Source organism: Syngnathus leptorhynchus, chromosome 7 (assembly GCF_054491065.1).
Source record: "Syngnathus leptorhynchus isolate UIUO chromosome 7, UIUO_Slep, whole genome shotgun sequence".
In the NCBI taxonomy this organism is placed as follows: Eukaryota; Metazoa; Chordata; class Actinopteri; order Syngnathiformes; family Syngnathidae; genus Syngnathus; species Syngnathus leptorhynchus.
The window spans coordinates 5,597,111-5,622,858 of NC_141201.1; the positions used below are offsets into that span (position 1 = coordinate 5,597,111).

A 25,748-nucleotide genomic window follows, 5' to 3' on the forward strand; every position below is an offset into this window, starting at 1 on the left:
TTATCAGTGTTATTGCAGATATAATTCAACCACCCAAACCTTTTAGCGCCGTCTATGTAAAGTGACGTCAAGTGGAGAGGATCCACACTGGGTGGTTTACCGCACAGTGGCGCAGTGGAGCGATGGAAACACGCCTGCCTTTTCCCCCCCTTTCTCTGTCCTTTCTGGAAAACATCAATGGGAAGTGTGGATTTGCATGTCCGGCCGCGTGTGCCAATGGGCGCACTGGAAAGGCAGTCTTAGCGGGTGGAGCCGGAGGGGGGGGCAGCCCAGTAAGTGCACAGTGATCAGGCGAAGCATCCGAGCTGCACTCTCAAGCGCCACACAGATCAACACTGACTTGAAAGCATCGTTCTTTGACGCCCTTTATCTTCGATTCATGCGTAAGATTGTCTTGGTGTTACGCTGCGTAATTTGTGTGTGCGTGAGTTGAGTGTTTAAGTGTGGAAGAGTGTCTGTCAGTCTAAACAGCGACACCATACCTTGCCGTCAGGGAATCAAAAGAACGGCCGGAGAAGATCTTTGGCATCTTCGGAAATACTGCTGAATTCTCTTTGATTCATTCTCGTGCTGGATTTACAGAGAAGATCCGATCATCCGTCGTTGTCGGTGAGTAGATTGAACGCAGCCCATTCCTGGTGCATCCTTCTTGACTTCCTCGGTTATTGGCTAGCAGGCTTGTATATGTAACAATAGCACGATGCTCTTCGAGATTTTAGTGGAGTAGATGAGAGATGATAATTGGGTGATTAACATCTTTTCTATCGGGTATGCAAAATGAATAACACGTCACCATGCATTGACAATACCTCACGTCCATAAGCCAACATGGGGGGAAGAAAAGTGGAACTTTTGCAAAGCAATGTGTGACAATTCTGTATATTTCTATTTCTGATTTTTACTAATGATGTTTCTAGGCAGTTTTCTTCATCACAGCCTGGTCACCAATAAATCAGAAGCCTTGACTTCCTCTTCTCTATTTGTCTGCAGATCCTTTGAGTCTGTCAATTTTTTTTTTTCATGTGGTCTTTGAAGAAAACATTGCTGCATCATACTTGAATGTATCATATGATCTCAAAGATGATACTGTATACAGATATTGAGAGAACAAGAAAGTAGAGTGGGGCTTTCATTGAACCCACATGCTTTTTGTATAGACCAGAGAATATGTACATGAAGTTTCATTGTGTGTAGCACTCCATCTGTTCCATGACATGGCATTCCTCACAGAGTACTGCTGGGGGCGGGGTTCTGACCCATTGCTTCAGAGAGCCAGAAAGAATCACATGTTGTGCATTAAGAGAGTAGGTGTAGTATTCAGACCACCACAATTCTTACACCACCTGTGAAGACGCCATCTGGATTTAACATTCGAATGAGAGAATAGAATCTGGGCAAGTTAAGAAAGTGTGGCTACTTTTTAAGATCAAGGTGTATACTGTACGATAATTATCCGATAAAACCGCTTCATCGGGAATTAATCGACGATCCGAGTGATCGATACGTTTTCTGGATAATCGATGAAACTAGATTGATCCGCTATGAAGTTTTGTTGGTGTTGCTTGGGCATGGTTTAGATTTGAGGCTGGATCAAGACTGTCTGGAATTGAGTGGAAAGTTTCAAGTTGAAAAAGGTTCCGGCTTTTGAGGACAAATTGGGTGTGATCACGCTAACTGCTGAAACACTGTCATGAATACAGCCAAGCTCTAATCCACCGCATGCATACATTCCACGCACGCACTTTCCACATCCGCTTAGACCATTTCCCGTCATACAGCTCTTTTTGCTACTTCATCTTGGCTGGCTTTTGTTGCACTGCCATTCAAAGGGGGCAAGGGTTGGCCCAGCTGACAGCACAATATGACTGGGATCAAAGGTCAGTCCGCTGGCCAATCACAAGGCTGTCTGCGGTGGCCGGTAGCGGAATCGGGCGTGGCCCCCCCCCTTTGTGCCGGTCAGGGTGGGTCTGCTAAACAAGCAGCTCCACTTCCATCCCCGGTCCCGCTACTACCGGTGTCCACGTTGCACTTCCTCCAAATCTGAATACTGTACTCGCATGCTTGGAAATAAATGCTGGTAAAGATTGTAAGAAAAGTTGCACTCTAACATTTTGTTTCTGATTGATGTATTCAGGTATGAATGAAAGCATGCAATCAACAACTGTTGAATTGCATCTCTAGTGGCGGGATGAATCAGAGCAACCCAAATTTGGTAATGGGATGAGCAGTACTTGAAATTTTTTTCGAGAGGGGATGGGCGAATGTTAGTCATGGGCTCGCTGACAACCAATATGAATATGGGTGACTGCGTAATAAGCCCGATAATGGATGTTGAAGAACAGACAAGAGGCCATTTTAAAGGAAAAGCGTTAAATGTAGAGAACACTTTGTTTGAAAAAAATTTAATAAATAAAACAGGGCAGTATAGATACAAATGTGGCACATATACAACTACTATTAAAACAAACATTTTTGAAAAGGATTAACGTCTTTAAATCTTCATTAATTAAATTATTACAATGCATTTGAACAAGATTATTTTTGTATCTAATTAGCATAAATTGACATTTTGTCTAACAGTATTATTATATAGTGTCAACTAGAAATTTAACAGAAAAATAAATAAACAACAGCTTGTTTTGCTACCCGTGAGGACCAATTTGTGGCGTGCTATTCTCGTAAAAGAAAAAAAAAAAAACACACAAAAGTGATGTCACAGCTAATCTTTGAGTGGGTCTTGGTTTAGAAAACATTGCTTCTGTTTACAGATGCTATGACTCATTGTTGCTATGGTGAAGAGCTCTGACAGCCGAGCTGCTGATGAGGAGCAACTGACTCCACATGACTCTTCTCCCTCAGCTCACTCTCTCTCTCGCTCGTTGTCTCCATCAGTCGATCTGCCTCTCCTGTCAGCACCTCTTTGTTATCCTCTCCTTGCTTTTGTCTTTCTATCACAGACGGCGTCATTTCTTTTCTCAGTGCTTTCGCTGCTTTTCAAGAGCTGTGAAAATCAATCGATTCAATGACTAATTGATTGTCAAATGAATCAACAACTATTTTATTAATCGAGTAGAAAAATTGTCCAAATCTCCTTTCAACCTCTCAGCAGTAAATTTTCTCAGTATTTCTGCAGTACGTTATTTATTTATTTATTTATTTATTTATTTATCCATTAATTAATTCCTATACTGAGTCTAATTTTTCAGGAATAAACGTGTTTTTGATAAATACTTGTGCCTACTACGCTACTGTACTTTCATGTTTTCTATGGTAGTATTGTTTGAAATCGTAGTATTTTCATAGGTTGTCCGTGGTGCAAAAAGTTTGAGAACCTCTGAGGCTAACTTCCTTTGTCTTTTCTCCTCTGTCCTTGTCTTGCTGTTTTTTTTTTTCTTCCCTTTCCTCTCAAGTCATCGGTTTCTTCAACTGTCTCTCTTTTGGCCCCTCTCTTCTGTCTGCTTTTTTTTTTTCTCTCTCAGTGAAGGGAAGTAGCATTCACTGCCTGCAGGCTCCCAGTGGAACAAACCTCCTCTTTGTTTGTCTCCACTGGAAGATGAGTAGTCTGTCCAACTCGCAATCCCTGCAGAGGGATTCGGAGTTTGTCACTGCTGAGGTAGCCACTCAGAAAGGTTATAAATTAGCCAGCCACTCAAACCATCTGGTCCGTAGGTTTTTGCACGGGCAGCCAAATTGACAAGTAGCATTGGGAATTTCGGCAAATACCTGATTAAACACTTTTTGATTGGCCTGCTAGGAGTTGGGCTCGGCCCATTAGTTGCCTTCAATTCTAATTTATCGTCCTACCAAGACATCTTGGACAATTGTTAGCATCTAGCTAGTGGGAGCTGTTTGGAAAAGGCTCAATATAATACCCAACAATACCCGAACACACACACACACACACACACACACACACACACACACACACACACACACACACACACACACACACACACACACACACACACACACTTGATTAATACCGTAAGTGATTAATTTACAGGAAGCGATAAAGTAACTCTGAACAGATTGCGCAATATTAGCTTTTTGCCACTCCCATCACTATAAAATCACGTTGTCCTTTTTTCGATGAGTTCTCAGCACTACCAGCACATTTCCGAAAGCTCCATTAACATTGATTTTTGATGAAGTTTCAAGGCTGCACGTGCTTCACATCAATCTTCTCAACCTGATCATTCTGCTATCATTTTCCCAGTTTTGACTGAGCTGTGCTGAAATGACCCAACTTCCCACAATCTGGAATCTCAAGTGAGCTTGCTTTGTTTTAAATGTTCATTTTCATTGCTGTGTGTCCCAGAAAGGAGAGCTGCCAAAACAGTCTGACTCCCTTAAAGCAATACAGTGTAGTGGCTGTGATACACAGGAAGTAGTTTGTGTGATGTCATTAGCACACGACGGCCTGATTACTGCTGGCTGTCTCTCTTCATCTCTCTTGTTCATGTCATTCTCAGTGGGTGAGGAGCATGCCTCCTTCTGGTCGCACCTTGTCTCCTAACAGTGGGAGGGTCAAGTTAGGTGTGGTGATGGTTGGTATAGTCACCAGATGGAAGATGAGGAAGATTCTGGAATTTCGATGTGTTTATTATTTTTCCTCTATGACTTGTTCTAAGAATCACAGGGAAATGTTACCCCCCCCCCCCCCCCACCACTCCCTTTTGACCCCCACTGTCTCAGCTGCACACTCAGCAGCTTTGAAGATTTTCCCCTTACATTCACATACAACACATTTCCATGTCGTCTTTCCTCCTATTATATTTACATCCCATAATACATAATTCAGACACGAGCTTACGATGCCTCGAGAGGTATGGTATGCTCGCTTGCTAATTGTCTATTTAGCTGTATTTATTTTTTTTTGAAATAGGGAAAATGGATGCAATAAAAATTCACAGCTGTTTTGTGGCACATGACATTTAACCTTATGTAATTTAAGGGACCCATCTATAGTGTAAAATCATAATTGTGCCCCTCATCAGACATTTTGTTTTGTGTATGTAGGTCTAATGTTACGCCATGCAATCTGTCCCTATCCAATATTCACACTGCTAACTAACCCTTGAGGGCAAAGACATGGACGCAAGAAGAATTTTCAGATTAAAAAGAGGTCACACTTCCTTGCTCTTGCTGAAAGCTTGCAAAAGGCGTATTTATCAATTCATTATTTTTCTTGCGGTTCTGAAAGTTGGCTCTTAAGTGAATGCGAATAACACTTTACCTGAAACATAACCTTTGAGCCCACTGATGGATTGTGTGTGTGTGAGATGCTTGTAGTGAAAATAAATACAGTGAAAGTGAAGACCTAATTTTCCCTTGGGTATTAGCTCCAGTAATGTGTCTCTTTCTCTGTTCTGCTGAATAAAATTAACTTTACTCTGTTTTGGATTAGTCATAGGATTTAAACCGTGCGAATCCATTGAGGGAGCATGGCTCCACGCTCGGCGCATGAGAGAAGTCCGTTTAAGAAATCTTCTCTCTCCAGGGAAGTTGTTTTGGGACACGATGCAAGATTTTTTTTTTTTTGATGCATTATTGCACAATGGTGGGCCGCAATTGCTACTATTGACAGATGGTTGAGTGTGCCTTGTGTTTGCCTACATTTGGTTAAAGAATTGGGGGATGGGAGTTTTGGGGGTGGGGGGGGTAAAAAGGGGGACGTGATGTGTGCGTAGAGGTCAGTGGAGGCACAGCTGGTGAAAGCCCCCTCTCTAACCAGCTGCTGCCTGAAAAGAGTCTGTCAGCAGCCTGCTTGGCTGCCCGCCTTTACATGTCTTCTCTTGTCCACTCCCCTCACTTACCCTGCAGACTCAGCCCAGCTGTTCCAAAATATCTGCTACTGTGAGGTCAAGGTGTCCATAACAGAAACAGAGAAAAAAAATGGAATCCTTGGCTCAGAGGTGAGAGACATTCAGGAGGTGCTGCTTGTGCCTGTTTGACTTGTGACAGGTTTGGCGTTGATAGTTTGAAGGAGCTTTTAGTTGGGCTTACTTTGCTTGCACTGGAGATCATTTCATGGCGTAACCTTGCATGACCTTGAAATATGTTTGCTAAATGTCATACAATTAATTATGATGTGATTAGGTGTTAGAATAAAAAAATGCCATTAACTCCATGTAATTTCAAGGAAGATTGTTAGATTGGATGCACTGGTTAGCATGTCTGTCTCACAGTGCAGGGGTTCCGGGTTCGATTCCGGACTGTGTGGAGTTTGCATGTTCTCCCCATGCTTGCGTGGTTTTCTTCCATTTTTGTCTGGAAAATACACGACGAATAAAGATGAACTTTCAAAAGAATGTTGGTGGTCCATCAATGTCATTTTGATTGTGATCATTCAAATGACTTGGCTCCAAAAGTTGAAAAACTCAAGGCCACCTTATTTGATCACCACCCTCCCTCTCTCTTCCAGTACTATTGTTCCATCGATGACAAGGCCCACGTGCCCCCCCCTATTCAGCTTCCCGGTGGGGGGTAGTCGGGCTCTTTGTCTGGCGGCCATTGTCCCAGACACGCGCTCCCATTTGACGGACACACGTGCTGATAAAAGAGAAAGAGGGGGGAAGAGGAGTAGGAGGAAGGCCCACCGCTGGCCATTCTTCTCCACGGTGGTGGCGGTGAAAAGACGAGACACGCTGACCATCTGTGGTGCGTGTCTGTAATCTCTGGTGACTACCCGCACGCACGTACGCACGCACGGGCGCACTCGTTTTTATGTGCAAAAGAATCCCTCGCTTTTGTCCCGCCACACTTTACCAAGGAAACAATGGCGAGGAGGGAGTTTCTCTTTGCTTGTGACGTCTTTTGTGCTCCCAGGAGTCACCCAGACGTATGATGATGTTAGAGCGGACCTACTTGTCACGTTGCTCCTCTTTCGTCTCCATCAAAAGCAGCTATGAGCGTGTTGTGTGTCAGTGTTTTCTAGCAACACAGTAGGACACTGCTCCCCCTTGTGCCATTTCTGGTTTCCTCTTTCGTAATACATGAGCCAGTCTGCTTGAGGGTCTTTACATCAGTTGGGGTTTATTGTATCGTCATCACAACACTCATTTTGTTCTCACAAGTTCTCGGAACTGGAAGCTGGGAAATAGAATATTGGCTGCACGTTTTTTTTTTTTTTTTTTATCAGAGTACAAGACCAGAGTTGAAAACTCGTGCTCTTAGTAAGAAATTGCTTCCTTGGAGCATTGCATTTCAGTTTAGTTCTCCACCATATAGTCGGAATGGTAAACCACTGCAGAGCGTGTGGGTAGGACGGTGATGCATCATCTCCAGAAATAGTCAAACGTTGTCGTGTGATGCAACGTAACCCACCGATCAATTCAATAACAAAAAAAAGTAGGAAATCAAAAGTGCACGAAGGCCAACACTGCTGGACATGTACATTTTTGTGTCATGGTAGCGTTTGTCTTGAGAATTCCATCTTTGACATAATCCAACTACAACTGGCTGTTTTAGTGCACCAATTTTGTTTGCCATTATTTCTGCATGACCAGGCTCTGCTTTTAGTGTTTGTCAATGGGACAGGACCACCCTGTGAAGGTCACAGTGTCTAATCTGCACAGCAACCGTGACTCCTGCTCAATCTAAGTAAAAATATTTCATATAACAGTCTTGCAAAAAAAAAACAATAACATATTTTCATTGTAGTTGTTGGATTGCTTTAAGGAACGTATTTATTGTGATGGCAGATCGAAAAAGACAAGACAGCTTTCCCGTGGGCTAAGCGTGCTGCATTTCTGAACAGATTAGAGGGCAAGTAGACAGATGGTAGCTGCTCCCGAGACAAACGGACTGACAGACACATGGATATATCTATTTAACAGATGCATATCAATTGAATCAACCTTTCATCATGTGTAACGTATAGAGGTTGCCCAAAAACGTAATCGGCGATGCTATATGAACTCGCTGTTCTTCATAACGCCGCGCTGTCCCCTTGCTAAACGTTTCCATCCAATCAGTGTCATCATCATGTGCGTTGTCTATAGAAAAGCACTTTTAGAACAAGGACGGACAGAGGTAATGAGGCAGATGTTAAAAGCTCTAAAAGCATATTGATTTTTTTGACTTACGGCCTTGCATATAATTGCTTTACATGCAGATATGTACATAATGTATGAATGTGTTGTTTGGTGATCAACAATTTTAAATTTGGCGAGATACACACTCCACATAAGTGTAAAAAGGTGTCCTGTTTGACAATGTTACATTTCTAAAATGATTTTTTTTTTTTTAATCAAGTCGAATATACTGCTCATACCACATGGCCATCAACTGACAGCTTTTCATCCATGCATGACTGTGTGTCATTCTCCTTCCGTCCAATAGGGGCGCTCCTAAACAAGGCAACAGAATACTCCATCATCAGCCACCCTCCTCACTCCATTAGACAATTACTTATTTCACACAAATCTAATTATTACTTGGAGAGCAGGAAGAGGCTCACTTGTCTCCTATTCTGCCGTCCAGAGTCTCCCATGTGACCGACCATATATGTCGCCAGTCGTTCATTCCACCATATGACAACACATTTAAGATATCCTCCACCAAAATACCCCTGGTTGCCATGGGATGTGGTTGCCATGCAGCAGTAAGGCTGATCATTCCAATGTTTAGCCTTGCGTGAAGGAGCTGGGATGCCATGTCGATTAGCACCAAAAGCTTCGGAGTTTAGACCAGCTGCCGCTACCTTTAGACCTCACATGCTCCCCCCAACTCTTTGATAATGGAAAGCTATTGACGATGTAATCCAGTAGACAAACACACAAAGTGGGCAATTGTGTGCTTGTGTCCAGAAGCCACTTGAGGGCACACTCACACACTCCTCCATCATACCACAGTTGTGATGAGGCATCATCCTTTTGTTTCTGTGTGGAGAACAGAAATGATCTCATTTTTTGACACACATTCATCAGTATTATGGTTTGTTTGAAATGCTTGTCTTCTGCTACAGCTTTGTCTCCCCCCCTCAATGCTTATTTTTAGATCTGTCTCATTGTCACCCTCCTTTCCCGACTGTCTGTACATCCGATTCCTGGAGGAGTGCAGCAGAAAGGGATAGGGAGGAAAAAGTCAATAATGAAAAGGCATTTTAGAGTTATGATGTTAAAATGGAAGTATTTTTTTGGTCCTGGTGGAATGCTGTTATCCAGCTGTTATCCTCAAGTGCCCCCCCCCACACCCACCATCACATCTCACCCTCTCCCCTAGTGCACTCTTGACCATTCCACCAAGAGCAGATGGAGAGAAAAAAAAAACTGTGTCATGACTCGCTTAACCACCACCACTCCCCTCCTTTTTTTTTTTTTTTTCATGCAGTATTTCCCCACTCCCAGGATTTGGGCCAGCCATTGATTTATCATTTATTTATAGCGCAGCTGTGAGCAAGCACGCTTGTGCAGTATTTGTTTGTTTCTGTGCATCTGTACAACAGACGCTCACGTGGACGGACGGACGGACAGACGCTGATTACTGAGAATTGCACGCATCGGTACGCTCCTTTTCCAAGTTAATCTCTTAAGAAGAGGTGTGGTTCCCTTTGGCTCCGCACTCTCTCCCATCCCAGCTCCTCAGTGTGAGTGGCGATATCATCACACACTACTCTACTCCGCTCATCTTTTTCTCGCGCCGCTCTTGCCGCCCCGTCTCAAAAACGTCAGCTCGTCACATCTGCGATCTTCTCCCGTCTATGATGAGTTCTTGCGGTGAGATGGGTGATGTCATCGAATCCAGGTGAGTCAAACCCATGTTGGTTTTGGGCAAGAACTCCACGGTGTCATCATTTATTTGCGGCATGTTGCCTTGCATTTCTTGATAAGATTTTCAACTGTTTGGACTCCAAAGTGGGTCACCAATGCGTAAGTTATCATGACGACGTTTCATTTCTCTAAGCGCTATAGAGGTCAAAAGCAAACGTTATATTTTTCCTGTCGCTTTTCAAAACACTGCCAAAGTGATAAGAGATCTCGTCTAGCCTGTGTCCACGGGGCTCATAGTAGATAATAGTCTTAGCAGATCCCCATATGGAAGAGATTAAACATGCTATATACGTGTAAACACACAACATATTGTTTCTGTGGTATATGCAGATATTTTTATGTTTCGGAGCAAGATTTTGCCCATATACGCGTTTGGCATGCATATTTTGTTTTCCAGAGCAGAAGGTATGTTTTCAATCATGTCTTATAGCCTGGTGGATTTGCTTAATTCCCGAGAGTTTCGAGATTCTCGACTGAGAGAGGAACAGCTCGAATGTGTTTTGTGAAACGCGGCAAGAATAAGGCGAGAAAAATGAGTGAAATGAGGACAAATGAAGAAAAGCGCGAGCTGCAGACTCAACAGGACGCAGATGAGAGGAGAGGAGAGGAGAGGAGGAGTGTGAAAGTTGGGTTTGAAAAGGACAAAAAAAAAAGTGAGGATGAAGAGAGTGAAGAGATCGTGTATAAATCTGGACAAGTAGGCACTAAAACTAGGCCAAAGAGATGCTTGTGGAAAAAAAGAGCCATGTTTGATGACTTTTTCAACGTAACGTTTGACAAACATTGTGGAAACGTTTCCACCAGTGCAGATGTTTTCCTCAAAAATGCACAAGTTCCAAAATTATGAGGTAACATCTGACGTATTTTGGGTGGACAGGAAATTCTCTTTGTGTGTGCTAAGGCTGATTATTTTTCACATCCAGTACACAAGGGTTTCCTTTTTCAGTTCAAGACTCTCGGACATGGGCGTAACTGTGTGCCTCAGAACGACAAGACACCAAATTTGCTCCCAGTTTGGGGGGGTTTGCATTTTCTATCAAATCTAATGCAAAAGATGTAAAAAAAAAAAAAAAAAAGACGAAGGCCTTTTTATTATGAATTAAGTCATTATAATTACAATAAATACTGGCAGTTTAAGCAAAGATTAAACCAATGCTGAGTTGTTTTAATATCCACAAATGATCCATAACAACTCTCCCATCTCAGACTGTACAATAAACACTTCTGATTAAGAGAAAACGAGTCATTCATCCTGTGAGTTTATTACCATTTGTAATCAATTAAACAGAACCAGATTGCACGAGTCCATTTTATGAGTCAGTGGAGTTCACGTCATAATTATTTCAGTAGTTATACTTTCAGTGGTGGTTTTATTTAGAGGTGCGCAGTGAGGTTTTGGGACTACAAAATGGCCGCCTTTAATAAATTAGCATACGGGCCTGATTAATACGCCAGCATAAATTGATCTGTCATCGCACATGTAAACATTGCTCATCCTAAATTTCTTTGATATCAGAGACTTGTTAGATATTATGGGATGTCCTGTGGGCTACAAAGTAGGAGCACACGATATCGACCCCCGCTGCTCACCTTCATGCCTGACTGCACAGTCTTTGGATTAGTTTCCCTGACACACCCATTTCCATCATTTTTACAGTACTACATGTAATTTATGTATGACAATGTGTCAGTTGACTAAAGAACACAGTTTCAAACTGAAATTAATCAACGGCCAGAACACACTCACACATGCACACACACACACTCACACACACACACTTGTGTGGGTGGGAAATGAAACAATGGCGGGAGGGGCAGTGTCAAAGTGAAGTGTTAATCCCGGAGACAGTACGAGACTGAAAACCTCCCCGTGGAAGTAACAGCAGTTTTATTTATAGAAAAGATCAAATGCTGTAGAGTTTCAAGAGCAGTTTCCATCTATGGCTGGCTGGTGTTGAAGTTGATTTAAGGAAAATGATCTTATTTATGACTAGCATTGACAACATTTTCTCCTGTTTTCATGCGGACATAAGTAGCGAGAGCCGTGCAGTTTTGTTTTTTTGTCTTGACAACTTGTTTGACTGTGATTGTGTTTCAATGTATCTCAAAAAGAAAATAATGGCTGAAACCAGAACTGTACTCAATTTGGGTTTTATTTCAGACTAACTGTAGAGCTCATTTAATTCCCTTTTTGTATTGTTTTTATTGAGTGCTGTGCTTTTTTTTTTTTTTTGGTCTTCTTTATTCATAGCATTATTAGCATTAAAAATATATAAGCAAGAACTGGTGGTATGTAAGTATTTTTTTTTTTTTTAGGGCTGGGTGTTTTTCTACACGGTTGGTTGTTATTATAGTGACACTCCCTGTATTGCCGCTTTATTCCCTAAGAGAAGATTGAAAGCCTATTATGCAAGATGAGCACCTGCTAATGGACTTATGTGAGCTTTCTTTAATGCCTTCAATCGCCAGCAACTCCTGCGAAACATGATATTGAAGGTGGTGAGAAAGGACATTATGCTCGTGGATGTGTACGAACGGATGGAGAATGACAGAGACAGCAGTGATGGCTCGGCACATGGCTCTGCTTCAGCTGTCAATTTACATCAGTCAGCAGCACACACACACACGAACTGTAATTCACTCCCCGGGTCTGATTGTGTTGTTGCTAGAGAGCAAATGGGGATTGCGACTGGGTGATTTGTGGGACTGCAGCGATGATATTGACCTGAAAATGTTCAGCGTGACCCGGCTGTCTGGCGCGTTCAGAAGCTGACGATTGTGTTGTGACATTGTTTTTTTAGGACACTGGCCTACTTTGGTGATGAATTATATTATAGAATTTTAACACTAAGCCGCCCATTTACTTTTCAATAGGTTTTATTTGAATTATTTGTTGACTGCACGCTTCAGTGAGAGTCATCAAACTGAAAATGAATTTCTGTTTGTACTTTGGCGTGATATTGTGTTGTCAGTTTTCTTGCATATGCATGTGCAAAAAATCTTTTACTGTTGTTGTTATTTTCCATCATATACTGTATGCTGAACTGACTATGAGCGGCCATGTAGCCTGAAAATTCTTTCTTTCTCGCTCACATATGAATAAGTCCACCCTGTCCTGGGTCAGGCTTGAGTCTAAACACAAATGGCCTCATTTATCTGCACATCATCACACTTTTTTTTTTTTTTTTCAGTTTTAATCCACGCTCCACCTGTTGTCGAAAAAGTGTGTTTATGTGCGCGAGAAAGAAAGTGGGAGAAAGAGAGATAGAGAGACAGAAGGGACAGAGAATTGTACTGTCCTTATCCGGGTTACTCAGTGTCAGTTGAAGTCTGCAGGCCTTAAAAAGTGGGTCAGGTGTATGTGTGTGATTGCGCGCGCATGTGTGTGCGAGAATGATGGGATGGGCTGCCTGTCTTTGCTTCAAGTCTGTTCTCTGCCTCTGAAACATTTGATACAAGTCTTATGCAAAACATACTGGTCAGAGATTTGGTTTATTCTTAAATATATTTGTTGGCTAAAGTCGTATTTTATTTTTTGTGCATCATGTTCTTCTGCTTCGCTGCAGTTTCATGGTGTGAAAAAAAAATAACGGTTTAAAAAAAAAAAGTGGCGTGCCATCAAAACAGGAACTGTCTCACCTTTGATCACTAATATATTGGTTTTTTTTAATGTTTCACTAATTGTTTTTTTATTGTGCTGACTTGTTCTAATTACATGTTGAGCATTTCTGCTTTTGATTACTTTGGAATTTTGTGTGTGTTTCTTGTTAAGTGTCTGGAATGCATTTATTATTGCTTCATTTTGTTGTTGTCTTTCCCTGCTGCAGGCATCACATTTAAAATGAGAGAAACATTTGGTTTGAAGTATATTTATTTGAATGTAGGTCAAATAAGATTTGCAAATCATTTCATGAAACTGTTTTTGTGTTTGACACAACATCCCAACTTCATTGCAAATGAGGTTTGCCGTTAAAAGACCAAGTTGGGAAACAAATGTGTCAAACAGACAAGATGTAATATGGCTTTGATTTGGGCTTTTGCGTATTCTGAAAGCCTTGCTGTGACTCATACTCAACTTTTGCACGCACAAGCAAGCACAGATAAAAAGACATAATATATGCGTCTTTTCCGTTTTGCTTCTCATTTGAGGTGCGTTTCACGACACATGTGGTTTCGAAGAAGTGTGAGGGAGGGAGGGAGGAGTCCCATTTTGGTCAAAAATTGGGAGCTGCTGTTGAATTGAAAACATCTGGATGAAGGAGAAATGCAGTGTGTGCTTGCCTGCATCACGTGTGTGTGTGTGTGAGAGAAAGAGTTGGGAGTCCAGCCAAAGATATCAATCAGATTCCCATCTGGTGACCACTAAACACAGCTGGAAAGACATGAGGTCATGCAGCCTTAGCACAAATTATACAAAAAGAAACACATACACATACGCAAATACGCTCGGCACACGCGTGTGTCATGATTGTGTGGAAAAAAATCAATTTAATTTGTGCTTAATGCACTTCGGAGTCAATTGACTCATAGAGCCGTCATGGTTGTCAGCTAGAATAAGATCCAGCTCCACTGCTGCGACCTTGAACAGGATCACAAAATGGAGGAACGTTAGGAATGAGATCTCAAATCATCTTTATTTATGTCGTCTAGTGCGTTGGTTGTTTTTTGGCCAATTGTGAGGCTCCTTGAGTTGTGAGCTTGGATAAAAAAGACTTCAAATACTCCAAAATATCACATCCCTGTCGAAGTAGTATGGAACTAATGTATTGCAGATGTCTGGACGGGAAATTGCTGTTTTTCTTTTGGCATCACGCCACTGGTTTGTATAGTCTACTCAAAGGTGCTGATGGCTTTATGACCACAATGTTCTCATGTTGACCTTTTTTATTTATTCATGTTTTGTTGTACTGTATGTTCTTTTGCTGCTGCAGAAAATCCTGCATATGGTTCTTGTTGACAGAGTGAGGTCACAACTATGGAAAGTGGTTTACAAGTTGAGTGCTCAGTAAAATCTCCGCCCCGCGACGGGCGACTTTCACTACGCCGTTGTTCCTTCCGAGCTTCATCATTTTGCATTGTGATGCTCGGAAAAAGAAATGTTTGACTGCTGTGCCTTGGGTGCTTGGAAATAAATGGCACAAGTTACAGCGTGTGTGCACATTGACGGTGTGTGTGTGTGTCCATTCCTGGCACAGAGCGCATAACTCACATGCCAGGAATGAGTAATGCCACTCGAGCTGTTTTGCAGCCGTCGCGTATCAGTAATCCACATTACACACGCGCCCGTGAGGTGAGAACCGGTGTAAATTTACACACACGCTTCCGACACGCCAGATATGACCACAATTGCAGCAGTGATGCATGTGTATATATATTTCAATGTGCACGCCTGAACCTTATGTGTAGTTCAGGGATCTTTTTCGTCTCTTCACGCTGGAGATTTTATGCTTACGTTATGGACATTATCTGCCTTCAGTGTGGAGGAAGCGCAATTTTACACCCAGTTGTAGCCAACAAGCCGTTTTCTGGACAGTAAGAAAATATTGACCTCTTTGTTACTTTGAACTCTTGAATGAAATGACAGATGGCTGGATGAAAATGTTTACTTTGTCTATGAGCAACTGATTAAATGAAGGGTTTCATCATGGTAATGTTCTGGATATAATGTGACAGGACTATCTCATAGGAATGTAAACAATTTGTATAAATAGTGAGATGCTGCAAAGAACCATGATGACATTTCAGCTTTGGGCGAGAGAAATGTTTTCGATGCACGCCAGACCTTCTCCCGTGGCAAATGTGACTGTCGGGGAAATGAATGTAATTATCCTTAAAATGGTGTCACGTTTCATTGTGCGGGGAAATTAGTGTCGCTGTACACAGTAAAGATGCTGAATGCTCCTAATTAGACAGCACAGATACTATACATAGTATTTAGGGAGTAGTTTCCTTGTTGATTTTCCAAGTGCACAGTGTGAATGAAGACTTTTTTTTTTTTTTTACTAGCGTTGCTGGGTTTTTTCACTCACTGGACCACATTATTAGGTACACCTTAACAATCTTGAGATCCCATATATGGGCTGAATACAAGTCTGTAAAGATAACAATGATCCATTTGGATTGACATAGAATACCTAATAATCTATTCTTCTTAATATATAATCTTTTCATTCCGATAGATAGAGTAGCAACAAAAAATCGTTACGTACCGACGGGGAGAATTATCATATTTCTTTTGTAGTACTTCTTTTATTTATACTCCTATGCAGATAGTAGCAAATATTCAACTTAATATGTGTTTTTAATCAGAAAAAAAAAAAAAATTTTTTTTTTTTTTTTTTTTTTTTAATTATTTTTGTTTTTGTCAACAGCACCAGGGAGCACGTGACGCCGGAGATGAACAAGCTTCGTCAGAGCCTGAGGAGGAAGAAGCCCACCTATGTACCCGAGGCCAGCAGACCGCATCAGTGGCAGGCAGACGAGGAGGCTGTACGCCGGGGCAAATGTAACTTCTCCGTACGGGTAAGCCTCCGCAACCCTTGATATTTTAACAGTGAGAAAAGCAAAGGGCTGTTTCCCTTTTGTAAGCGATAACCTCCGTCCCAGAGGAGAGAAGAGCTGGAGAAACAATGACCTTTATTGAGTTATGGATTTGAGGAGGCAGGATGAAATGACTCTTTGTGAGACGGCAACATGGAAAGGCCATAGAGACTCAAGGAGATATGAGCTAAGACCGACTCATACAGTATCCGATAAAGGGAGCACATAATGAAGAGGCCTTGAATAGAGAAACCAGAAGGTTATAGTCTAGTAAAATATGGACGTTATTCTTTCTCAGAGATGTTTAAAAAAAACAAAAAACAATCCCTGCTCCTGCAGAAACAGACAACATCTGCTATTTGTTCTTATGGTCTGACACAAAAGTGGCTTTTATACTTTAATATACGATATTATTGGAGAAATTGAGTTGTGGGAGTAATGTCCCTGCTGGCACTGGCAGAGCTAGGATTTATTCCTTGGGGGGGGGGGCAATATAATCAAGGGGTCCGCAATACAAGAAAAAATGTTTTTCCACACCTGCAATTTTTTTTAAAACATGACAAACATTCACTATAAGGTCCCTACGGGGGATTGGGGGGGAAATGTGGAAAAAAATCCTGGAAAATAGAAAAATAGTTCTTCAGGTCATAGATGACTTCAGTCCTGCTTCCTCACTGTCCTATCATTAATAGCTCCAACATAATATAGAACTGCTTGAATGGTCGCTTTTCTTCTCCTTCAATGCACAAGTAATTAAAACAGACAGTGAAGTCAATGGAGTGGATTTCAAATGAATATACTGTCCATACTTTGTTCTGCAGTACCTGGGCTTGGTGGAGGTGGAGGAGTCTAGAGGGATGCATGTGTGCGAAGAGGCGGTAAAAAAGCTTAAAATTGTGAGTATATGACCAACACACAATCTTATGCAAACACATATTTTCATTATTTTCTGCTCTTTAGTTTGGTTAAAAAGCTTTGACGTGCATTTACAGTATAGATCAAAATACACAAAATAGTGTTGTCTGGAAAACAACCATTTTTTATGGTGACCCATTTGACAGAAGCAGATGTCAGAAAAATAAACACATTTGCTGAGGCTTGTTTGGAGACGTACGATGTTGTAAACATTGCCGTGTTTGAACTGCTCATCTCAGCTGTCTTTCCAACGCTCCAGCTTTTCAATAAGAACTCTCGAGTCTCCTCTTATTAATAAATTCCTCGCCCACACCTCCCACTTTAACTCCTGCTTCCATAAATTGCTTCCTGTCTATTCTGCTCTTTTTCTCTCGGTGGGATTATGCAATAACTAGGACTCTGTTCTGCTACACAATGGTTCAAAGAGAATTATTTAACGCTTTGCCTGACTCACACGGTCACAATTCCGCAGACTTCTTAAAAGTATTGACTTGGACCTTGTGTTCTGAGGTTTGGCGGAAAAAAAAAACCCTTTTTTATGGCCCACCTCTCTCATTTCTTTCACCCACACCCCGTACCGTAAATTCACATCATTAGCATGGCAAGAACCTTGACACGCTAACAATAGCTTTTGATGACATCACTGCTAGAACGAGTTTATTAGTGAACCTTCCCGTGCAGCATTCATTCTCTTCTATGTTTGTTTTGGTTTTTATAGAGTGGGAAGAAGACAGTGAAGGCAGTATTGTGGGTTTCCGCTGACGGACTCAGGGTGGTTGATGATAAGACAAAGGTAAGCATGTTTTTTTTTTCCCATTTAAATGTTTTAACATTTATCCAATTGTCCTTTTTTATGACAAAGAAAACAAATGTGACCTTGCACGCTTGACTGAGGAAACCTTTCATTACCCTTTATTAGCTCAGCTGAATTGTAAATCCAACCTTTACAAAGATACTAACTCACTGGATTGACTCTTTCAGTGGGGTATCTTTTGTTTAGTGTGTTTATTGTTTTTATAGTTTGAAAATATGTGAGTACCTTGCACAAAACATTTGAGTATTCTTTTTGTATTTACCTCATTCAGTGCCATTGACGATTATAGCCGTCAGAGATATTAACTGGGTTGGCAGTGAATGAGTTAATAAATATTGATGGTGCCGTACCTAATGAAGTGAAAAGCTTAAATATAAACATGTTCTCCCATTCGTCTTGGTCCTATAGTGGTGCTCAGCGGGAGGAGGAGCTCAGATATAAAATTGTTCTTGAGGAATGTCTGGTGACTGAGAGGCCACCCTGTGTGAGTGCAACTCACCGGGAACTCTTTTGAAAGTAGATCATGCTAAAGAGCTGCAGGGAATAAAGGAGCGAGTCAGTTCAATGGAGAAGCTCCTTACGCTTCTTTTCACTTTATAGTTAGAAGACCACACACACACACCCACGCTTGAGCTGTGATTGGTTGTTACCTGAGCCCTGACGCTATCTCGCCTTGGTTGCACATTGAATCGAAAGCAGACATCACATGACCACAGTCAGTTGTCTGCAAAAAAAAAAAAAACTACTTGCACTGCCTTTCACCTTGGTACCAGCAGCTCCCAGCATTCACTCACTGTCCGCAGTGAATGGCCCTCTTTCTTTTTATCCATTTTCCCTTATTCTCTCTCTCTCTCTCTCTCTCTCTCTCTCTCCCCCTCTTCCACTCCTTTCTTTGTTTTCTGAGGCCAAAAAGGATGTGAGTGGATGCGTGTGTGAGCCTTTCTGTCTTTCTTCGGCCCTTTCATCCGCCTCTCGGTTCTTGTGTTGTGCTTCCCTTTTTTTTGTGTGTGTGTGTGTGTTTTTGGAGTGTCAAAGAAGTGAGCTCGGGGCCCCTAAATATACACCAAGAAAGCGATACCCCCCTCCAAGTCTAGCTCTGTAGACACTGAGGCAGGCTGAATAAACCTTTCATAGAAGGAGAGGCGAGTGGAACAAACATCCCGGAGATTTTAAGAGGCCGTAGTGTCAACAGCCCGTTGTTAGTGACTTTTATAGGTAGGACTGAAAAAAAAAGGTATTGGATAAGTTTACTCAACACTCCAATGGCTTTGATTCTCAACCCAACTTGGTCAAACTGATGTCTGAAAATGTCTTGACCCCCCCCCCCCAGTTGCATTACTGTATTTACTAAGTTTAACTTCTGCTCTGTTGTATTCTATGTTTCTTTATTGTTCCAGGACCTGATTGTGGACCAGACCATCGAGAAAGTCTCCTTCTGTGCTCCGGATCGAAATTATGACAAGGCGTTCTCCTACATCTGCAGAGACGGCACCACCAGACGTTGGATGTGCCACTGCTTCATGGCTCTCAAAGACTCGGTGAGGGGGGGAGGTTCCAAGCTTCTTTGTCTCGCTTCATGTTTGACCTTTTGTATTCATTCTTTCATTTTTTTTTAAGTCCCTTAAAAGGTTTCTGTCTGTGAATACTTTTTACAAAACTCCCTAGACAAAAGAAAAAAAAATCAATAAAGGCCTTTAAAATACATTTGTTAAAAAAAAACGTTTTGCAAAACTCCCAAGACAAAAGAAAAAAAAAATCAATGAAGGCTTCTAAAATATATTTGTTAAAAAAAAAAAATTAATTAGAAAGCTCCCTAGACATAAAAAAACAAAATCAATAAAGGCTTTTAAAACACATTTGTTCAACCAAAATAAAAAGTTGCTCCCTTGTTAGAGTTCTAAGCATCATCCACATCTTGGTCAGTGCTGTTTGTATTTCTGCTACATTAGGGGGAGAGACTTAGCCATGCAGTCGGCTGTGCCTTTGCTGCCTGTTTGGAGAGGAAACAACGGCGGGAAAAAGAGTGCGGCGTGACGGCATCTTTTGATGCTAGCCGCACCTCATTCGTACGCGAGGGCTCCTTCCGCGCCAACTCTGCGTGCAGCGCCCACGGCAGCGGCAGTGAACGAGATGACAAAATGCCAGAGAAAAACAAAGGTGAGGTCCTGAGAAATAAATATTTCCCCCTTTTGTTTACTTTTGGAAATGAAAGCTACTAAGGTGTGCTTACCTGACTGTGGCTCCTCTTTCCTTCCTGCAGACCAGCCCTGTGTTCACGCAGCCCTGCCCCCCGGTACTGCCTCCCCACCCGAGGGCGCGGCAGAACCCGGCGGACCTCACGCCATCCCCCGCCGCCACGCACCCATCGAGCAACTGGTACGCCAAGGTTCATTCCGGGGATTTCCAGCTCTGAGCCAGAAGAACTCTCCCTTCAAGAGACAGCTGTCACTTCGCCTCAATGACCTGCCATCTACTCTGCAACGCAAGACCGACTTTGAAACCAAGAATCCTGGTGAGTTGAAGTTGAAAACCGTTATCTTCTTTTTCATTTCATATGCTGCAAGTTTTTTTTTTAACTTCATTTACTGCAGTTGTCTTCATCTCCTGGTTTGTGTCTGCTGCATTCTTCCTTTTTTTTTTTTTTTTCATCCTCCCACTTGCCTTTTATGTACTCCTTTCTTGCTAGTACTAGAGGTGGACATGAATTTGTCCGGCGAGGGAGACATTAATGAGCTGTGTAGCCAGATCAACACCTCCTTCACAAATCCATCCGAGGACCCTTTCTCCAACCCTTGCCCGCCTGCGAATGCTCTGCCAACCTGCGTCGTGCCTCCAGCTTTGCCTCCTCCTCCAGCGCCGATACAGGGTAACACGCAGTGTTTTCAATAATACACACCCAAAGTAGATTTTAGCCTCCCTTTCACAAATGTCATCAACCTTTTTTCCTTTCAGCCACATCTTCTTGGGTTCAACCAGATCCTCCTGTCCACTCCCCTCCGGCATCCACGGCGTTGCAGAGCGGACATAAACGTACACCCTCCGAGGCGGAGCGATGGCTAGAAGAGGTCTCCAAAGCAGTCAGGTCCCAGCAGACACCCCCACCGGGTCCGACCATCCCCACCATTCCGGGGCCACCGTCTGTAACGAGTCAGCAAATAACGAGTCTGACCCCGGTGTCGCTCGGTACCATGTCCAAACCGCTCATCGCCGGCCAGTCTGCTCTCCCAGCTCATTCCCTCCCACCAATGTCCATATCATCCGTCCCCCTCATACCCGGCCCTCCAATTTCAAGCCCCCCTATGTCTTTGCCTTCGATGTCCATCCCCACCATGTCCGGTCCGAGTATGTCGGGAGCCCCGATGATCCAGCCCTCCCTGGCGGGGGGGGCCCGAGGCTCCCTCCCAAGCATCTTGCAGCCCTTTCCTTTGGCTTTCGACGCCACTTCGGCTCCTGTGGGCATGTTCGCCGGCCAGGCGGTCCAACCGGCTTTTGTTCCCATGCAAACCTACATGCCGGGCTTGGCGAGCAGTATGACCTACCCAAATGTCAGCGTACCCGTGGTCGGAATCACACCGTCGCAAATGGTGGCCAATGTCTTCTGCACGGCCACTGGGTCATCTGGTACGGGAGGTGTCATCGGCTCCGGAGTGCCTAAAGTGGGCTCCCTCGGAACAGGCGGAACCCAGCACCCTTACTCAGGAGTTCCCACTGGAGGTTTTTCCACACCGTTCCCCTCCACCCCTCCACTTTCAACAGCCATGAACGGTCTCCCCACGCACAGCGCCGCCTCCGTGGTCCTTCAAAACGGAAACGCTAACAATGCTAGCAACACGAGCAGCTGGCCGCCAGAAGGCAGCCATCTGACTGCTCCCGTGACCAATAATTCCCAAGATGATGAGCGTTTTGAGGCCCAGTGGGCTGCACTTGAGAGCACCAACACCAAACCGGCAGCTCAGGCACCTGGAAACAAAAGCCCGCCGGCAGTCAACCCGTTTTCGAACAACCTGCAGAAGACTTTTGAGATCGAGCTCTAAGAGGAGAAAGCTCGGTGCTAATTCAAGCATCTCTGTCCAGAAACGCCGCGGCACCACAACGATGTTGCTTTCTTGAAGCTCCGACGAGCGCTTTACACATCGCCGGGCTGCCGCCGGGAGCTTTTCACATCTCAAACGGATCATGTGATGATCTAAATCCTGCCACACCGCCTCGTTTCCGCCTCGCTCTGGCTTTCATGTCTACACTTCGGCTTTACTTTCTTTACCAGCTGCAACAAGTCCCTTCACACATCGACTGTGTCACTTGGCGACACGCTCAGTGGTTGCTTTCTTTCAGAGGTGACTCAGATGCATTCCAATCCCACGGACTGATTTTGGCAGTATTTATTGTGGTGAGAAAATCCTTGTGAAGAACTGAAATCATTCTTGGTTTGACTGATGAACAGATGAATGCTCTTGTTAATCTTGAGAACCGATTGTACGTACAGTGGATATAAAATTTCTACACAGCCCTGCAAAATATTTTCAACCATTATTGTGACCATGACTTAAACAATCTAATTGAAAAAATCTTTTCAAGAGTAGCAGTATAAAAAACAACAACAGAGATAACATAGTTGGACATGTGCAGGGTTAAGGGTGTGCACACTTATGCAACCACAGTAGTTTAGTTGTATATTATTATCCATAGGTCATGTTTTTAAAGTAGCTCGTTCTTTTTTCTATTTCAAATCTCAAAACTACAACATTAGAACAGGGGTGTGTAGACTTTTTATAACCACTGGACCTAAAAGCAGTGTTTTTCAACCTTTATCGAGCCAATGCACATATTTCACATCGGAAAAAAAACCTGGCGGCTCACCACTTAGAAAAATAATTCTCAAGAGGTACAGGTTAATCAACGTACCTTCAGACATCTAGTGGAAGAGCCTTTTATTATTTTGCCTTGTTGGCCTCGATAAGTTAAGAAAATATATGTCTACCTTATTTTTGCGAGCTGCCATGGAGAAACAAGAATGTGCATGAATTCCCGTAGAATGTGGCAATGTCTTTCTTCAATGTGCTCCTTTTTTTTTTGTGGGCGAAGGATCGCCGCAATGATTTGGATTTTATGGAGCGTTAGCGTTTTTTGTCATTAAGCTTTAGTGAGCGCCTGTGATGAGGAAGAGGTTATGCTCCATATTTTAAATATTAACGCTGACCTTTTTAATATTATCAGATCATGGAGCACAGGAATAAGGTGGATGAGAAAATTATACAATTTTTGTCAAAAATGATTGACTTTAGATTTTCTTTTTTTTTTCTGGCACCACTGATGATTTCTCATAGCACACTGGTTGAGAATCACTGCATAAGAGGACCCATTGTGATTTATTGCCAAAATGATTTTATTTATTGTACTTTTTTTTTTTTTTACATTGACAACTTATATATTCCTCAAATCCAACATGTTTAAGTGTTTCCTTAAGATATTTTTTATCGCATATATTTATTTTTATTGAACTCTTAAGAAGGACGAGGGAAACAAATAGGACCACACAGGTCATCTATATTTGTTTAGGTAGCAATCGAGAGTCAGGGCATGTTATGGGAACCAAATACTACCCATGGATGAAATGGATCATGTTGCCTGGCACGTGTATATAGTGGCATGATACTCCCACCCATACAGTGGGCACTTTTGCTTTCTTTCCAGACAAATCAATAGAACTTCACTTTTATCTTTGGTGGACATTTCTCTTGCTAAAAGGCACTGAAGAAATTCCTAAGCTGACACTTCATAGTAGCCGTCCACCTTTTTCCAGATAAGTCAAGCAACGGTGTTTAGTTAAAACAGAAGATGGAGAACCAAAATGATGATGAAGATGAGAGGGAACAAGTGAGTTTGGAAAAGTCATCTTGCCCACAGAACAGACTGTCTGCCTCCTCCATTTCCAAATCTTGTTACTCAACTCTTCAAACTTGCATCTTTTGAAGTATTTATTTTTCCAACTTTAGCACACAGTATTCCTTATTTACAGTCTGATAAGCAAGATTTAACAAACAAGCAAGCCTCAATGGGAGTTCAACTGTATGAAGAGTTAGTGACAATGCTCCGTGTTTGTTTTCAGTAGGATTCATTTGTCAAATATTTTTTAATAAGGCAGTGTTGCTATTTGATAGGCTGCCGTCTAAAAAGAAATTCCCAATTATCACATAGTTTGTTTTCTGACAAATCTTCCCCCTTCCACCTACCCAACAAATACAAATATTTGAAACAAGAACCTATTTTATTGTTCACTGAAAATATATTCTTTCACTGGACTTGTTTACACACCCTCTAAATTATATGTAGGTTATTGCAACAAAGCAAACTAAATGACCTCATGAACTTGATTGTAAAACTAGTTTAGTGATGGTAACAGAAAACAGTGAAGTTTATTTTCAATCTTTATTTACAGACTTTTTTGTATTTAAACCAACATATTTGTATTGTAATTACATTGTACAAAAGATGAATAAAGTAATATAATACAATACTTGTGCATCTTTACAATAGTTTTTTTTTTGTATGTGTGTTAATTCCTCCATTCTTGTCATCACGTTCCGCTTCTGAGTCCTCTGAAGATGAAAGTGTACAAATCATGTCGCGTAGAATGAGTCGGAACCTAATAAGAGGCCATTTCATTAGGGAAAAATCATGGTCATAGCTTTACTCAAGGTGAAAAGTGCCACACCCGCACTTACTAGTGTTGGCTCGTGAGTGAACGATTCGTTCAAAAGAACAAAGCTTTTCAGTGAACGAGAGTGAACGAATCACTTCCTCAAGTGATTCGTTCTTTTTTCAATTCATGTGACTTCAACCAGTAGATGTCAGTAATGCCCAATGAAGCTGGTGCCACCTCACCGTAAAACAAAACGAAGAAGAAAATGACGTAACTTCCCGTTCACGAACGAAATTTACTTTTATTATTATTGTTATTAATAAACATTTATGTTAAAACTTGTCTGGTGTTTTTTTCCTCGTTTTTATTTTTTGGGCATGAAAACATCCATATCTGACATTTGGTTAACTGCTTTATATGACAATATGTATGTGTTTAAGTTGTGTAATATGTGTTGGTGTCCCCCAAAATAAAGAGCAAGTAGTCAAATACACATTCTTGACTCGTACAAAAAAAATGCATAGTTATTAGGTACACCCGAAAATGACGGTGTACCTAATGGAATGTCCCGTGACGTCACAGATCAACCAGCCAATCAGAAAGTGGGGGGTTGTTTGGGTGTGGCACTTTTCACTTTCATTTAAATTTTGACCATGATTTTTCCCTAATGAAGTGGCCTGTGATAAGGTACACCTGAAAATGGCGGTGTACCTAATGGAGTGTCCTTGTGACGTCACAGATCAACCAGCCAATCAGAAAGTGGGGGGTTGTTTGGGTGTGGCACTTTTCACTTTCATTTAAATTTTGACCATGATTTTTCCCTAATGAAGTGGCCTGTGATAAGGTACACCTGAAAATGGCGGTGTACCTAATGGAGTGTCCTTGTGACGTCACAGATCAACCAGCCAATCAGAAAGTGGGGGGTTGTTTGGGTGTGGCACTTTTCACTTTCATTTAAATTTTGACCATGATTTTTCCCTAATGAAGTGGCCTGTGATTAGGTACACCTGAAAATGGCGGTGTACCTAATGGAGTGTCCTTGTGACGTCACAGATCAACCAGCCAA

General features: G+C 42.2%; 1 protein-coding gene across 10 annotated transcripts; it reads left to right on the forward strand.

Annotated features, from left to right (window-relative positions):
• The first annotated feature begins 139 nt into the window (after window positions 1-139).
• numbl (NUMB like endocytic adaptor protein) lies at window positions 140-24,556 on the forward strand. 10 transcript variants are annotated; one of them, XM_085916256.1, is made up of 11 exons: window positions 140-383; window positions 494-609; window positions 4,217-4,269; window positions 16,145-16,295; window positions 17,135-17,209; window positions 17,947-18,021; window positions 19,440-19,580; window positions 19,992-20,199; window positions 20,303-20,554; window positions 20,729-20,908; window positions 20,995-24,556. In XM_085916256.1, exons 3-11 carry the CDS (start codon window positions 4,238-4,240, stop codon window positions 22,074-22,076), a joined length of 2,196 nt encoding a protein of 731 aa, XP_085772382.1. In that variant the 5' UTR covers window positions 140-383; window positions 494-609; window positions 4,217-4,237; the 3' UTR covers window positions 22,077-24,556. The 10 variants fall into 10 exon arrangements, with proteins under 10 accessions (XP_085772382.1, XP_085772383.1, XP_085772384.1 ...); XM_085916257.1 differs by having other exon boundaries at window positions 505-609; XM_085916258.1 differs by having other exon boundaries at window positions 583-609.
• The last annotated feature ends 1,192 nt before the right edge of the window (window positions 24,557-25,748 follow it).